At 49.6% G+C, this 15,548-nt stretch overlaps 1 protein-coding gene across 1 annotated transcript in view; it reads right to left on the reverse strand.

Annotated features, from left to right (window-relative positions):
* Positions 1-4,361: 4,361 nt before the first annotated feature.
* The window catches only part of LOC132582771 (centromere protein F-like), a 36,132-nt gene continuing 24,945 nt past the window's right edge, over positions 4,362-15,548 (reverse strand). The window contains exons 8-12 of the mRNA XM_060254491.1: positions 11,624-12,531; positions 10,315-10,444; positions 6,555-6,722; positions 5,646-5,802; positions 4,362-4,961 (exon numbers count right to left, since the gene is read on the reverse strand). Coding sequence (XP_060110474.1) covers positions 5,660-5,802; positions 6,555-6,722; positions 10,315-10,444; positions 11,624-12,531 — 1,349 coding nt within the window. The 3' untranslated portion in view covers positions 4,362-4,961; positions 5,646-5,659. The remainder of the gene's footprint in view (positions 4,962-5,645; positions 5,803-6,554; positions 6,723-10,314; positions 10,445-11,623; positions 12,532-15,548) is intronic.

The raw sequence follows: 15,548 nt of genomic DNA on the forward strand, positions 1-15,548 counted from the left end.
TTCTGCCCCCCACCCCCCGCCTTACACTGCCCCAGCCCTACTCTGTGCCCACTCGCCCACCCACTCCCGCTTGCTCAGTGCCCAAAACCGTGCCACCCTGGCAACCAGACGGAGCTTGGTGACTGTGGATGCAAAGGAGGTGTTATGGATGGGCCTTAACCCTTTAGGGGAATGGTGGAGGACCATGGGGGAAAGACTGCTGGGATGGGGGTGGGAAATGGGGCTGATCTGGGAGAGGGGTTTGTGTTAGCTGGTGCGATGGAAGGAAGGCCAGAAAGAATAAGAACCCCAGTTATAAGCAGGCTGGAAAAATTAGCAGTGATGGATCTGGGGTGGAACTGTTTACATTGGTGAGCGGTGGGAATATTATTTGGAAGGAGTCATTTTTATCCGTTTATTTTTCAAGGGAGTTGTGATGGATGGGCCTTAACCCTTGAGGGGAATGGTGGAGAATGGGGAAACCACTGCTGGGATGGGGGTGGGAAATGGGGCCCCAGTGGCCCTGCTGATCGGGAGAGGGATTTGTTAGCTGGTGAGATGGGGGGAAGGCGAGAAAGGATAAGAGCCCCAGTTATAAGCAGCCTGGCAAAACTAGCAGCGATGAATCTGGGGTGGAACTGTTTACTTTGGTGGTGGAGGGATATTATTTGGAAGGGGTCATTTTTATCAGTTTCTTTTTCAAGGGCAGTGTGCTGGATAGCCCTATGGGTGGATGCGAAAAAAAGAGATGAAGAACAAGGTGTTTCAGCTGGGGAGGGGGAAAGGAGACAGTGACCCACTGAGGTAGCATGTTAAATAATCCGATGATATCAGCATCCAAAGAATGACTAATAAAAAGTGGGGAGGGGGGTGAGATCCATCCAGGGAGGAATCTGTGTGAAGCAAATGTGAAGGAGCAGCCAGAGATGGGCACAAAGGCAGGGGCATTCCCTTTCTCTAGTGAGACAAGTATGAAAAAACTGCTCCTCTATCTGTTGGGGGGGGGGACACTGAGGGGCTGGGAAGCCTGGAGCCCCCCTCCCCCCAAAAAAAACCCTTTTCCCAAGTTCAAATTTGGTGGGTAGGGCTGGCTGGGCCTTTCCTTGCCAGAGAGAGAGAGAGAGAGAGAGAAACTTCATGAAAAGCCCCTTAATGTTTTCCCTAACACTACCATTGCTGGGTCATCCAAGACTTAAAAATTGCTCCCCCCCCCCTCCTCTTTCTTGAGGTCGGATGAGATTTGTATCCAGAGCAACTGGACCCATAGCATGTTATATGCAGTGTTCCCTCTAAGTTGAGTTAGTGTGAGTTAGCTCACAGATTGTTGGCCTCTGGCTCACATATTTTTGTCTTAGCTCAGGAAAAATGGCCTCAGAGCACACTAATTTCTGCAGTAGCTCACAACTTTAATGCCAGTAGCTCACGAAGTACAGTTTTTGCTCACAAGACTCCACGACTTAGAGGGAGCATTAGTTATATGTAACCATCATCTTCTGTTCCGGCAGGAATGGCGTAGAGATCTAGTGTGGTATAGTGGTTAGAGGGTTACAAAAGGATCTGGGAGACCCATGCCTACTCTGCTCATGCAAATTCACTAGGTGATCTTAGGCCACTTATTTCTTCTGCCCAACCTACCTCACAGGGCTGTTGTGAGGAAAAAAGAACCATGCGTGTTGTGTTCTGGACTCCTTGGAGAAAGGGCGGGATAAGGAAAGGAAAGGTCCCCTGTGCAAGCACCAGTCGTTTCCGACTCTGGGGTGATGCTGCTTTCACAATGTTTTCACTGCAGACTTTTTTACGGGGTGGATTGCCATTGCCTTCCCCAATCATTACACTTCCCCCCCCAGCAAACTGGGTGCTCATTTTACCAACCTCTGAAGGATGGAAGGCGGAGTCAACCTCGAGCCAGCTACCTGAACCAGCTTCCACTGGAATCTAACTCAGGTTGTGAGCAGAGGGCTCCGACTGCAGTACTGCAGCTTTAAAACTCTGCGCCACGGGGCTCTTTCCTTGGAGAAAGGGTGGGATAAAGACATACTCAATAAGTAAATCCTCCTCGCATCAACCCTCTTTGGGGGGGGGAATGCCCAGTTTCATTCCCTGCCCCCCCACCTGCCTGCCCCCAAACTAAACCCTTAAAGTAGCTCATGTAACATAGGAGCTTCAAAACAAGGGTCCAGATTCCAGATCATATCACATTTGAACACAGGGGCAGTATTGGGGGAAAAAGTGGATTAATAAATATTTTAAATAAGTAAATATTTGAATATCAATTTTCCGCTAAGCTGTCAAAACAATTCATAAGCAGGGTGGGACATAATTTTTAGCAGACGATCCATCACAGTGCCGCAGCAGAGTCGATGCGTGGCTGGCGTTTGTAGTAGAACAGCAGGCTGGAGGGACAACCCTTGGATTCCATACCAAATACAGCCCTGTTTGATACATTCAGATTAATCACCATGAAACACAAATGGGTGATATTTCTTAAGTGGCATGGAAAACACCCTTGTTTTTCTGAGTCTCAAACCAGGGGAAGTAGAAGCGTGAGATTTCTTTGAATGGCAAGAGACTTGCAGGAGAACACAATGATAATGGCGGGGTTGGCGTTGTGACACGCAAGTTATTTCTTTTGCCAGAAGTTCGAATCTGCGGCACCTATAATGCCAACCAAGTTTTATTCCGGGTATAAGCATTCATGTGCATGCACACTAGTTTTCACATGAAAGCTTATATCCAGAATAAAACTTAGTAGGTGCCACTGGACTCAAAATTTGTTCCGCTGCTTCAGACCAACACAGCTACCCTACCTGAATCTATTTGCCAGCAGGTTGGATACCAACAACAAGCCCACCACTCTGGGGAGCTTGCGGTGAAATCCTAAACAAAGCTACACCCTTCTAAGCCCAAAGGTTGCTGTGATCTGCCAACCAACATCTTTTGGCCAACCCTGGCCCAAAGGACGTCCGTCTGGCCTGGTGGAATCAGCTCCCTATGGAGATACGGGCCGTACCGGATATGTTACCTTTCCGTAGGGCCTTTAAGAGAGCTGTTCCACCAGGTGTTTGGTTGAGGCAAGTGGGCATCCTTCTCCTCATTGCCTATACTATCTGCTATCCTCCCCCACAGTGATCTGTTATCTGAATGATTATATCTGGGCCACTGATTATATTCCAACCTGCACTACGAGCCCGTCTGCCTTTGTTATATAGTACTGTGTTGTGTTGTTTTGCTTTTAATTGTATTTTACTGGTTTAATTGTATTTGACTGGTTTTACTTGGATGTACATATGAACATATGAAGCTGCCTTATACTGAATCAGACCTTTGGTCCATCAAAGTCAGTACTGTCTTCTCAGACTGGCAGCGGCTCTCCAGGGTCTCAAGCTGAGGCTTTTCACACCTATTTGCCTGGACCCTTTTTTGGAGATGCCAGGGATCGAACCTGGGACCTTCTGCTTCCCAAGCAGATGCTCTACCACTGAGCCACCGCCCCTAATCTGCCCTGAGCCCACTTGGGAAAGGGCGGGATATAAATTTACTGAAATAAATAAATAAGTCCACTGAAGCCAATAGGACTTACAAGGGTATAAACTCTATATAGGATGTCATCTACCTCCTGCAAAGTGTACAGATAACTTTACTAGCCAGTTTGGTGTAATGGTTAAATGTGCGGACTCTTATCTGGGAGAGCTGGGTTTGATTCCCCACTGGCAGCTGCTGGAATGGCCTTGGGTCAGCCATACCTATCACAGAGCTATCCTTGAAAGGGCAGCTTCTGGGAGAGCTCTCTCAGCCCCACCCACCTCACAGGGTGCCTGTTGTGGGGGAGGAAGGTAAAGGAGATTGTGAGCCGCTCTGAGATTCAGAGTGGAGGGCGGAATATAAATCCAATATCTTCTTCTTCTTCTACATAATCAGCAACCTGCAGAAACACCAGTTGTCTATCGGGGGTGTGTGTGTGTGTGTGTGTCAGCAATCAGGAAGAAATAGAAAAACGGCCATTTCTTTCCCCACCCCACACACTGAATGCAGATCCTGTTGTGGGGGAGGAAGGTAAAGGAGATTGTGAGCCGCTCTGAGACTCTTCGGAGTGGAGGGCGGGATAGAAATCCAATATCTTCTTCTTCTTCTTCTTCATCCCTTCAGGGCAGAGCTTTGTTCTCTGCCAGCTTCCAATTTCTGCATTTTTGCGCTGGAGATGCTGTGCAGCCACTGGGCAGGCTGCCTCTGGACACGGCCAGGTGTGTGTTTCCCCCATGTGTACATACAACAAAGCACATGCATGTGCAATTGCCATACGCTACACGAAGGTTGCAGACAACCCTCCAAAGTCGTGAGTGGTTCGTTATTAAGCAATTCATAAATAACCAAGAAATAGAATGTTTCACCAGGGGGCTGTGTTGTTTATTGCCATCAAAAAAACAAAGTAGGGGAGAGGGGTGGAGAGAGCCATGTGTTCCAGCTTCTTAGCTATTGGTTACCAGAAGAAAAAGCAAATCACACTACAGAGCCTGTGATTGGCCATCAGGGAGCAACAGCAACTATGGAAAGATGGACTCCTCCAATGAGGGACCAGCAGGCAAAACCTGGGAAGGGAAACGCCCCCCCCCCTTTCCCCTATCAGTCCGATGGTCTCCCAGGCTTCTGACTTGTTTAAAATGACTCCCTTGGAGACCAGTGGAAGGAAGGGTGTGGTATGGGGTGTGTGTATGGGGGGGGGGGGCGCAGAATGTTGTTTTCAGCTCAGAATGCTTCTAGCACCTTTTAGGAAGTTATAAATCCTGCAGAACCATGAGTTGCCGCCAGTTTATGGGACGGTGGCCAAGGAATCTTGTCTGTCTCCTTCCAGATGACAAAGGTAGTGCAGGAGGTGAAGAAGCAGAGGTCTGCAGTAACCGCTGATCTGTGGCAGCCAGTGAAGAAATATTGTTGCAGATGTGAATGTCCAGGTACCAGGCTGGCACAATGCAGAGCTGACGAGTCTGCAGTAGGCAAGTGAGAAAAATCCAAGACGACAAGGAAAACATTATTATCAGACATCATCTGAATGTAGAAAACATTATTCTGATTGGCTTTTTATATTCTTACCCCACCCTTCCCCCCAAGGAATTCAGGGCACTTTACTGGGTCCTTCTCCCCTATTCACAACATCCCTGTGAAGTAGGCCGTGTTAAGAGAGTGATTGGCCTGGGTTCAACCAAGGAACCTTCATGCCATGACTGGGATTTGAACCCAGGTTTCCTGGCACTCTGTGCATGACCAAATGCTTGCTTTTCCACTTCATGAGAAGAGTTGGATCTATACCCCGCCTTTCACTCAGAGCAGCAATCTCCTTCCTTGCCTCTCCCCACAAAAGACACCCTCTGAGGTAGGTGGGGCTGAGAGAGCTCTGAAAGAACTGTGACTGACCCAAGGTCACCCTGCTGGCTGTATGTGGAGGAGTGGGGAATCAAGCCCGGTTCTGATTACAGACTGCTGCTCTTAACCACTAAACCTCACTGACTGGGAGATGGGGCAGGTAGCATGGCTCCAGAGAAGGTGACCATTGTTTCAAACTTTTAACTTGGGGTGGGGGTGGGGAATGCAGAGTTTTTGGCTACCTTGCCTGGCCCAAAATGCAGCTGTCCCTGGGGTGGCACCAGCTGTATTAATCTGGATTTCCTCACCTGGATGGCTGTCTTCAAACTCCAGTCCCTTCCTCCCCCTCAGGGGAATCATCTTCTGGCTCTGCTCTTGGGGCCAACTGGGCAACAGGAGCACTTCCCAAAATGCCTCGCCGGAGCACATAAGGGCACAAAGGGCCCTGGGGAATGTCAGCAAATCCTGGAAGGGAAAGGAGATCAGGCCTGTTCAGATGAAACTTCTTAAAAGGCTGGTCTACACATGGGGGAATGAGGAGGCAGGTTCCTCAGGTGGAACAACAGAATGTATCATTCCAGATGGCAGGCAGATAGGGTTGCCAGGTCCAATTCAAGAAATATCGAGGGACTTTGGGGGTGCAGCCAAGAGACATTGGGGGTGGAGCCAGGAGACACTGAGGTGGAGGCAGGAGCAAGCTTGTGACAAGCACAATGGAACTCCAAAGAGAGTTCTGGCCATCACATTTAAAGGGACCACACGCCTTTTAAATGCCTTCTCCCCCATAGAAATAATGTAGGATAGGGGCACCTTCTTTTGGGGCTCATAGAACTGGACTGCCTGGTCCAATCCTTTTGAAACTTGGAGGGTGTTTTGAGGAGAGGCAACGAATGCTATGCGGTAAATTTGGTGCCTCTACCTCAAAAAACAGCGCCCCCCCCAGCCCCAGATACCAGTGGATCCATTCTCCATTATACCCTATGGGAATCGGTCTCCATAGGGAATAATGGAGTGCCCAGCAGACATTTCCCTGCCCCCCCCCTTTCTGATGACCCTGAAGTGGGGGGAGGGCCTCCAAATCGGGGGATCCCCTGCCCCCAACTGGGGATTGGCAACCGTACAGGCAGAGGCTCACATTTGTGGTCTCACCTGCAGGGGCCAGGTGAACAATCGTTTCTGGGCAGAGTGGTGTTTCTCCCTTTCCAGTTTCTACATACCCTTCATGACTACTTCAGGCAGCCCGTAGGGTTCATACTGGGTGTCATCAAAAGCCACTGAAATCTGCTCCCGGCGCCGAAGTCCACAGTACGGCCCCTCCGTCTGGGTCTCAGCATCCCGGCGACTCCCCTGCAACCAGCGCTCCCTCTTCTGGGCAGCCTGAAGTACTGCAAGACACAGAAAGCAGGAATTGGAACAGGAATTGGAACGTGTCGGTCCCCAAGCAAACCTGAGATTCTCAAAGGTTGCCTCCCTGAGTAGGGCTGGCCCTAGACTGTTTGGCACCCTAGGCAAGGCTAACTTCTGGCATGCCCTCCCCTGCACTGATAACGTCACTGAGTCATGTGGGAGTGCCCAATTCAGGACCCCAGAAGGCTGGCGCCCTAGGCAATCACCTAGTTTGCCTGGTGACAGGACCAGCCCTGCCCCTGAAGGAGGGATAAACCCCTCACAACCAGGGGTGGAATTCTAGCAGGAGCTCCTTTGCATATTAGGCCACATGCCCCTGATGTAGCCAATCCTCCAAGAATTTACAAAAAAGAGTATCTTGGGCTGTTTTGAAGTAGAGGCACCACAATTCCAGCATAGCATCTGGTGCCTCTCCTTAAAAGAAACCCCCTCAAGTTTCAAAAATAAAATAATGACTGGATTGCATGACATTTTCCATATGTCTAGAGATCCTGTTCTAGTCTCCTAAATAACTTCGGCCCCCAATGACTCCTGTCATTCAAAAATTACACAGGCCTAGATACTGGAATATATGCACACCAAACGCACAAATCCCAGAAGAACACAACCAATTTGTGTTGAGAGGAGGTACAAAAAACAAGAACAACAGCGAATACTCTTAATACTGGAGGGGGGGATTGCGCTATTTTTTTGCTGTGCATTTTGCGGTCTTCCTCACATCTTTTGAAATCTCTCTCTTCCCCCAAAATTCAAAATGATCTCCTCATAAGTTAGCTACCATAGCTAAAGGGCAGCAATTTAGGCCTCTGTTTATGGTTAGTGGTATGCTAACTTTAATATCTTTTTTACTGTATTCTTTTACGGTTTGCTATTATACTAGATTCTTTTATGTTTTCCAATAAAAGAAAATGTTATTTGTGAAATATCATTTACTATAAAGAAAAATAAGCAAGGTGATTGTCTATATATCAGGAATTTTTATCCCAACACATTATAAATAAAACCCTTTATGGTTTAGTTTTATAAGTAATATCGATCACGTTGGTTTTTTGCTCACTGCTTTGGGCTGCTGGACTGAGGGCCCAAATAACGCTCAGGGAGACACGGACCAGTGAGGGAAAGGGTTGCTTTAGGCCCTCTGGACTAATAAAGACAACCCCTAGGTGAGGCGAGGTCACATGACCTGTTAATTAGCCATGTCTCTTCAGAATAATTCTCCTCATACCTTGGCCTAGTTCTTCAGCAGTGTTCCCCATAGAGTCAGACGTAGCTTTCATAGGAGTTGTCCTTGAAAGGGCAGCTTCTGGGAGAGCTCTCTCAACCCCACCCAGCTCACAGGGTGTCTGTTGTGGGGGAGGAAGGAAAACGAGATTGTAAGCCACTCTGAGACTCTGAGATTCAGAGTGGAGCACGGGATATAAATCCAATATCATCATCTTCTTCTATTTTCTCCAGGGGAACTGATCTCTGAAGTCTGGAGATGAGGTGTTATTCTGGGAGATCTCCAGGATGGTCCCACCTGGATGCTGGCATCGCTATAACCTCTAAAGAAAGTTCTCTGTAGCAAACCAGCCACTCCCAGTCTCTATGGAGACCAGGATTGATAAGGCATAGGAATTCCAACTCAGCAGCTTTGTCTAGGTCTCACAAACCTGTGTCTAGGCTAGTATCATTTCAGACTGCAGAAGCCAGCTCACCCAGTGCAATGCTCCTCTGTTTCAAGAGTCCCACACGAAAAACAGCAAACTCATGAAGCTCCCTTATATTGAGCTAGAACAGGGGTCCCCGCCAACAGGACCGTAGCCAGGATGTCATGTTTAGCAGGGCCCAAAGCAGGATTTGCTGGGGGGGGGGCACCCAGTTTGACGGCCCTGGGCTCTTGACACTGTAAGCTGTCTTGAGTTCCACAAGCTAACCTCCCTTTGCCTGGGCAGTCATGGCAGCTCCACCCCCCTCCCACTCCTTTCTTATGTGCCCCTCTCTCAGAGAGACAGAGATCTCTTAAACCGAATTTGGGAGGTCAAAAGGCTAGCTGTTAGAAGACTCTCTCCCCCACCCCCGCCTTTGCTCTGCTCACTTTGTTAGGGAAGGGGAGAGAAGACAGTGAAAAGGGGAAGGCTTTGAGGAAGGGTTTTGAGTGATGCAGCAATGCTATTGCTTGTTCAGAGGGGCAGTGAGCAAAAGGGACAGATTGGGGGGCCTCCAATGGAGGGGGGGGTGTTGAAAGGATGTGCCTTCCCACCCCCACCCCCCGTAGCTACAGGCCTGCCCGCCAAGTTTTTAGGAAGTGGATGGGGGCAAGTAGGACTTTTGCCCAGGAGGGGTTCTGATTAGCCCTTGAAGATCGGATTGGCTGTGCAGATTTTTTAAGATGTTGCTTTAGCGGCAGCAGCCACCACAGCACAAGAATCAGCATCACTTTACTAAACTTCAACTGTGGCTCTCCTTCTGTGGTGGCTCCACCTCTTCCAGCAGCCATTTTGTTGCTGTGCCCACCATGCTGTGTCAGAATTTCAAATGTGCCCACGGGCTCAAAAGGTTTGGGGATGCCGCAGCTAGACTGTTTGTCTAGTAGAATCATAGAGTTGGAAGGGACCTCCAGGGTCATCTAGTCCAACCCCCTGCACAATGCAGGAAACTCACAAATACCTCCCCCTAAATGCACAGGATCTTCACTGCTGTCAGATGGCCATCTAGCCTCTGTTTGAAAACCTCCAAGGAAGGAGAGGAGGGTTGGTATTGTCTGCTCTGGCACAGAGCAACTCTCCAGGGTCTCAGGCAGAGGTCTTTCCCATCACCTACTGCCTGGTCCTTTTAATTGGAGATACTGGAGATTGAACCTGGGACCTTCTGCATGCCAAGCAGAGACTCTGCCACTGAGCTATGGCCCCTCCTAGCCTAGGGAAAATGGTTCTAGCCTAAGCTTCTCCCTGACTTGCTAAGCTTTTTATTTATTTATTTATTTAATTCAATTTGTATCCCGCCCTCCTCGCCGAAGCAGGCTCAGGGCAGCTCACATGGTCATGCATATGCGTGAATATAAGCATACAGTAAAACATTAAAAATAATTTAAAACATAGAAATTGACATTTCAGGTGCTATGTTCTTAAATGTGTTGTCTTGCTATTCCAGCTGGGTGCTCTCCGTGAAGCATATCTTAGTGGTCCAGATGTTCTATATGGAGCAGATTGCTAGAGGTGGTCCAGATATTTTTCGGAGACTGTAGTAGCCAATGGTCTAACTTACAAATGCCTGGTGGAAGAGTGTTGTCTTACAGGCCCTGTGGAATTGTACAAACTCTCGCAGGGCCCTGACCTCCTCCGGGAGCTCATTCCACCAGTGTGGGGCTGCTACAGAAAAGGCCCTGGCTCTAGTTGTCATGAGCCTGGCCTCTTTAGGGCCGGGGATTGAAAGCACCCCAGCTTTCCAAATGGAAGGATGTTTTTGTATGGAAGAACATTTAAAGTATGCAAGTCTGCATTGTAATAACCCATGTAGACCATCTTAATGGAAAAAGTGTTCTTTGTTTGGATTCCTTTCCTTTCGACATTCTGTGTGACTCGCACTTACCATCCACAGTTTCTGCTTGACCGAGGCCACCTAAATGCACTGATTCAGGGGCAGCTATGGTGCCGCCATCTCCTTTTCCCCATCGCCAGGCCTCTTGACGTGCCAATTCTTCCTGTAGGTCCCTGATTTCCTGGAAGACCCATGAAGCAGATTTTGTCAGATGCAGACAGGGGGCACCGAGGAGAGACTAACATTTATTCAGGCAAACAGATACAATGGCTCAGTTCAGGGATCGTCATGCCAAACCATGGTTTGCACCAACCGAAGTTTAGATCCCAAACCGTGGTTTGAATTTCCAAAATGTATAATATGCAAACCATGGTTTGGAATTACTGGTCTGCCTGCCGTCTGTCAACTTCCCTCCAGCGGTGACTGTATCCACGGTTTGTCCGTAGAAGGAGACATTTTTTCCACTCTCTCAAAATACTAGAACTCAAGGGCATCCAATGAAGCTGATGGGTAGTAGGTTCAGGATGGGCAGAAGGAAATACCTATTTACACAGTGAATGATTAAAATGGGCAATTTGCTGCCAGAGGATGTCGTGATGGCTGCAGGAATACAGCTTAGTGGAGGTTTGTCAGTGGCTACTCGCTCTGGTAACTAAAGGGCATTAAACCTCTCAATCCCAGAACCAGAAGGCACCGGGGGAAAGTCCTGGACTTTATGGACTGTTGTTGGGCTTCCAGAAGAGAGGTCACTGTGTGAGACAGGATGCTGGACTAGATGGCCTGATGCAGCAAGAGTCTTTTGAGTTCTTATGCCCAATCAGACCTGGCTTGAAACCCTGGGTTCTGATCCTGCCCTGTCAACCAATTGTAAACCACATTCTATGAATTCAGAGCATGTATCTTACCATAATGAAGAGCCATGGTTTGGCAGGATGTCAGAAAGGAGCTATTGATTTCTTCAAATGGTGATGGCAGAGCAGAGCTAAAGCCTACCAAAGTGCTCTAATTTATTCAGTAAATGAGACAGAAAATCCACTCTGTACATGCTCCAATGCACCCTCATTATTGTGGCATTATGTGTTCCACAACTGAGATTTGACAGGCGTAAAAAAACCAGGTTCTGAAGCATCGAGGCTCTACATACATACTCACAACAAGACCAATATAACCAATTGTCTCTGCTACCATGAAGGCTAGAAACTTCTAGAAACTTCTTTCTTAAAAACATTTGCTGATTCCCAAGATTCTGTGTGCACAGAAAGATACCAGCCCTGGATGTCCTCCCCACAAGATAAACCCTTACTTGTTCCCCTATTCTCAGCTTTTCTTCTTACAAATGTGCTGCTAGCCCGGTACTTACTTGGCCTTCCTGCGTCTGGTCCTGCAATTCTTCCCCAGGAGCCTCTCTCGTGTTGCTGCCTCTAGGTGTATCTGAGACTTTAGCAGGTTTGGCTCCATGCTGTTTCCTGAGCAGTGCCCTCAGCTGCTGGTTCTCTGCACTGGCCGCACCAAACGCCTTCTTGGTCTCTTCCAGCTCCCGGTTTAGACTTTGTACCAGCTGGTCCTTCTCCTCAGCACTGGTCAGCAACTCCTCCAGGTGGTGGCTCTGGGTCTCCATGGCTTCAGCCAACCGCTCCGTCTGCTTCCCCAGAGTGGCCTGGAGACTCTGCAGTTTCTGCTGAGCCAGGCTGGCTTGGGCCTCTGCTTTGGCTTTCCCTGTGGCTAAGGCCCGGATCTCCTCATGTAGGGCCTCCATGTCTCCCTCTGGCTCAGTTTTCCCCTCATGGTTGGCCTCTCCTTTGGGCAAAGTGTGGATCGTGGTGCAGTCCTCTTCTTCCGCCAAGGAGGGCAACTTCCCTGAGGCCTGCCCCGACTCTACTACGGCCATTCCTACTCCTGTTTCTCCTACCTCAAGAAGTTCCAAATCTCCCTTCTTCTTCAGCCAGGCTTCCATCTCAACCCTTCCTCTGCCCCCCTTAACCTTTCCTGCTATTGAGGCCTCTCCTTGATCTGGGCCTAGCACCCTCAGCCCATCACGGCTGTTGCCCTGGATCTCTGGCATCCCCTTTTTCTGTGATACTCCCCAGGACAGTGCCTGTTTTGCTTGGTCCGAGGCCTGGGTCTCCCGGTTCTGGCAGCGAGTCTCAAGCAGACATTTGCACTGGCTCTCAGAGGCATCCAGGTGCTGCCGGAGCATCAAAACCTCTGCTCGAAGGGCCTGCAATTCTTCCTGAGCCTGCTCAGGGCTCTGGGGCCGGAGACACGCTCCTAAGAAGCCAGGTGAAAGACAGAGAAGGCATAATTAGATCATCTGAATATTTTATTTACTTTGTTTATAGTCTGCCATACTCACTGATGCTCTTTGGGGAGGGATGGTGGCTCAGTGGTAGAGTGTCTGCTTGATAAGCAGAAGGTCCCAGGTTCAATCCCCGGCATCTCCAACTAAAAAGGGTCCAGGCAAACAGGCGTAAAAAAACTCAGCTTGAGACCCTGGAGTGCCGCTGCCAGTCTGGGTAGACAATACTGACTTTGATGGACCAAGGATTTGATTCAGTATAAGGCAGCTTCATATGCTCAATGCATACTACAAAAAACCTTAGCTTTTACAGAGGAAATGTATGGTTCTGGGCAATGCTTGACAAAAAACCTTGAAACTGCAAATAGGTGTGTGGGGGGGGGGATTGAATGTGCCTTTCAGCAGTGAAGGGGTTAAACTTCAGAAGCTGCTTGGACTCCACTTGCCTACCTATCTCAGCAGCCAGCTAGTGTGATATAGCAGTAAGAGGGTTGGATTAAGATCTAAGAGATCTAGGTTCAAATCCCCCCTCTGCCATGGAAGCTGGCTGGATGACCTTGGGCCACTCAGTCAACCTAACCTACCTCAAAGGGCGGGTGTGAGAATAAAATGAAGGAGAGTGATGCAGGCTGCTTTGTGTCCTCCTCACTGGGGTGAAAGGTTGAGTATGAATGAATAAGTAAATTCTATATCAACTCAAATGTTTTTCTTTAAAAACTTTGGACTTTCACCTGTTACGATTTCAATTTCTATCTACCTTTCTCCATTTATTCTTTTGTAAAAAGTTTGGGATTTTTTAAGTTTAGAGGAAAAATACAAGCAGGGATGCCTCTTCTTTGCATATTAGGCCACACACCCCTGATGTAGCCAATCCTCCAAGAGCTTACCAGGCTCTTCTTACAGGGTCTACTGTAAACTTCGGGAGAGCCAGTTTGGTGTAGTGGTTAAGTGTGCAGACTCTTATCTGGGAGAACCGGGTTTGATTCCCCACTCCACTTGTACCTGCTGAGATGGCCTTGGGTCAGCCATCGCTTTCATAGAAGCTGTCGTTGAAAGGGCAGCTGCTGTAAAAGCACTCTCAGCCCCACCTACCTCACAGGGTGTTTGTTGTGCGAGGGGGGAAGGTAGAGGAGATTGTGACCGCTCTGAGACTGAGATTCAGAATCCAAAATCTTCTTCTTCTTCTTAATACCAAAGGAAACAATTCTTCACACAATTGGCTTATGGAACTTTCTGCCACAGGATATAGCAATGGTCACGGTCCTGGATAACTTTAAGAGGTGATTAGGAAAATTCCTGCAGGAGGAATGGTCTACCAGTGGCTGTTAGCCATAAAGGCCAAAGGGATACTTGGTGTTCAGAAATGTAACTAAAAATACTAGCTACCCCAGAGGAGGAGGAAACAGCAGTGTTGGATATAGGGCTAATTTTGTAGCAGTAACTCCCTAGGACACACACCCCTGATGTAGCCAATCCTCCTGAAGCTTACAGTAGACCCTGTAAGAAGAGCCCTGTAAGTAGGGTGGCCAGACCGTCCCGGTCTCCCGGGACTTTCCCGGTTCTGGCCACCAAATCCCGCCTCCCGGGCTGCCTATACCGGGACCATTTAAAGGTCCCGGTTTAGCCAGCCCCGGAGGCGGTGGGCCGTGGGCGCGGGCGGGGAAGGCGGCAAGTGAGGGAGGGAGCATTCCTGCGCGTGCGCAGGGACGCTCCCTCCCTCACTCGCCGCCTTCCCCGCCCGCGCGCGGGGCCCGGCGGCGGTGGCGGAGGCCTCTCCGCGGCCTCCGCTGGTCGCTGGAGGCCCTCCAGAGACTCTGGAGGGCCTCCAGCGACCAGCGGAGGCCGCGGAGAGGCCGCGGCGCGACCAGCGCCAAACAGCTGAGGCCTCTCTGCGGCCTCCGCTGGTCCCTGGAGGCCCTCCTTCCTTCCTTCCTTCCTTTCTTCCTTCCTTCCTTCCTTCCTTCCCTCCTTTCTTCCTTCCCTCCCTCCCTCCCTGTCGGTCACTTCCGGGTTCCTGTCCTGCATCTCGACCTGTGTTATTAGTGACAGGCTGCTTCGGCGTGCTGCTGCGCCGGCCCCCTGGGTCCCACAACGATGGGACCGATGCCACAGGGACGGGCTCGAAACACTCTATAACCCTCAAAAGAACAGCAGTCTAGCTCGCTTCCCCCGAGCCCTGCCGCCATAAGCCTCAAGGGGGCTCATTTTGCGGCATCTCCTGGCAGGAGGGTGGCACCCGCACGGGACACATATCAAATGAAAGAGGGGGCGCAGGGCTATCAGAAATAGCCGGCGGAGGGAGTCGGGAGACCACCCCACTGGGGGATCCACACCCCGAAAGTGATGAAGGTGGCGCAGATAGAGCCAACAGAGCAAACAGGACAAAATAAATAGGCTGCATTATGCAGCACAGTTGAGAAAGTGCCTTATCCGATATACTGATGAAGTATATACAGGATTTGAGAACAAAATTGTTTCCAGTGGTGATATTTGGGGGATTTTTGGGGACGTCACAGGAAGTGCTGTGAAGTCACTTCCTGTTTCCGGCAGTGGCATTTGGGGGAAATGATGTCATTTGGGGGAAGTGATGTCACAGGAAGTGATGTCACTTCCCGTTTCCGGCAGGTGACGTGGGGGAAATGATGTCACAGGAAGTGGCGTCACTTCCTGTTTCCGGCGGTGGCATGACGTCACCGGAAGTGGCGTCACTTCCTGTTTCCGGCGGCGCGCGCGCACCCCTACCTTCACCCCCCCCCAAGGTGTCCCTGGCTGGCCTTCAGACATTATGGTCACCCTACCTGTAAGCTCTTGGACGATTGGCTACATCAGGGGTGTGTGGCCTAATATGCAAAGGAGTTCCTGCTACAAAAAAAGCCCTGATTGGATACCATCTTTGTGCTTTGCTTATGCAGTTCCCAGAGACAGCTACAGGATGAGGACTTTTCAATCTGATTTAAACTCTCCCTCCCTCTCTCCTCTTCTCTGCAGA

This window comes from Heteronotia binoei, chromosome 1 (assembly GCF_032191835.1).
Source record: "Heteronotia binoei isolate CCM8104 ecotype False Entrance Well chromosome 1, APGP_CSIRO_Hbin_v1, whole genome shotgun sequence".
Lineage (NCBI taxonomy): Eukaryota > Metazoa > Chordata > Lepidosauria > Squamata > Gekkonidae > Heteronotia > Heteronotia binoei.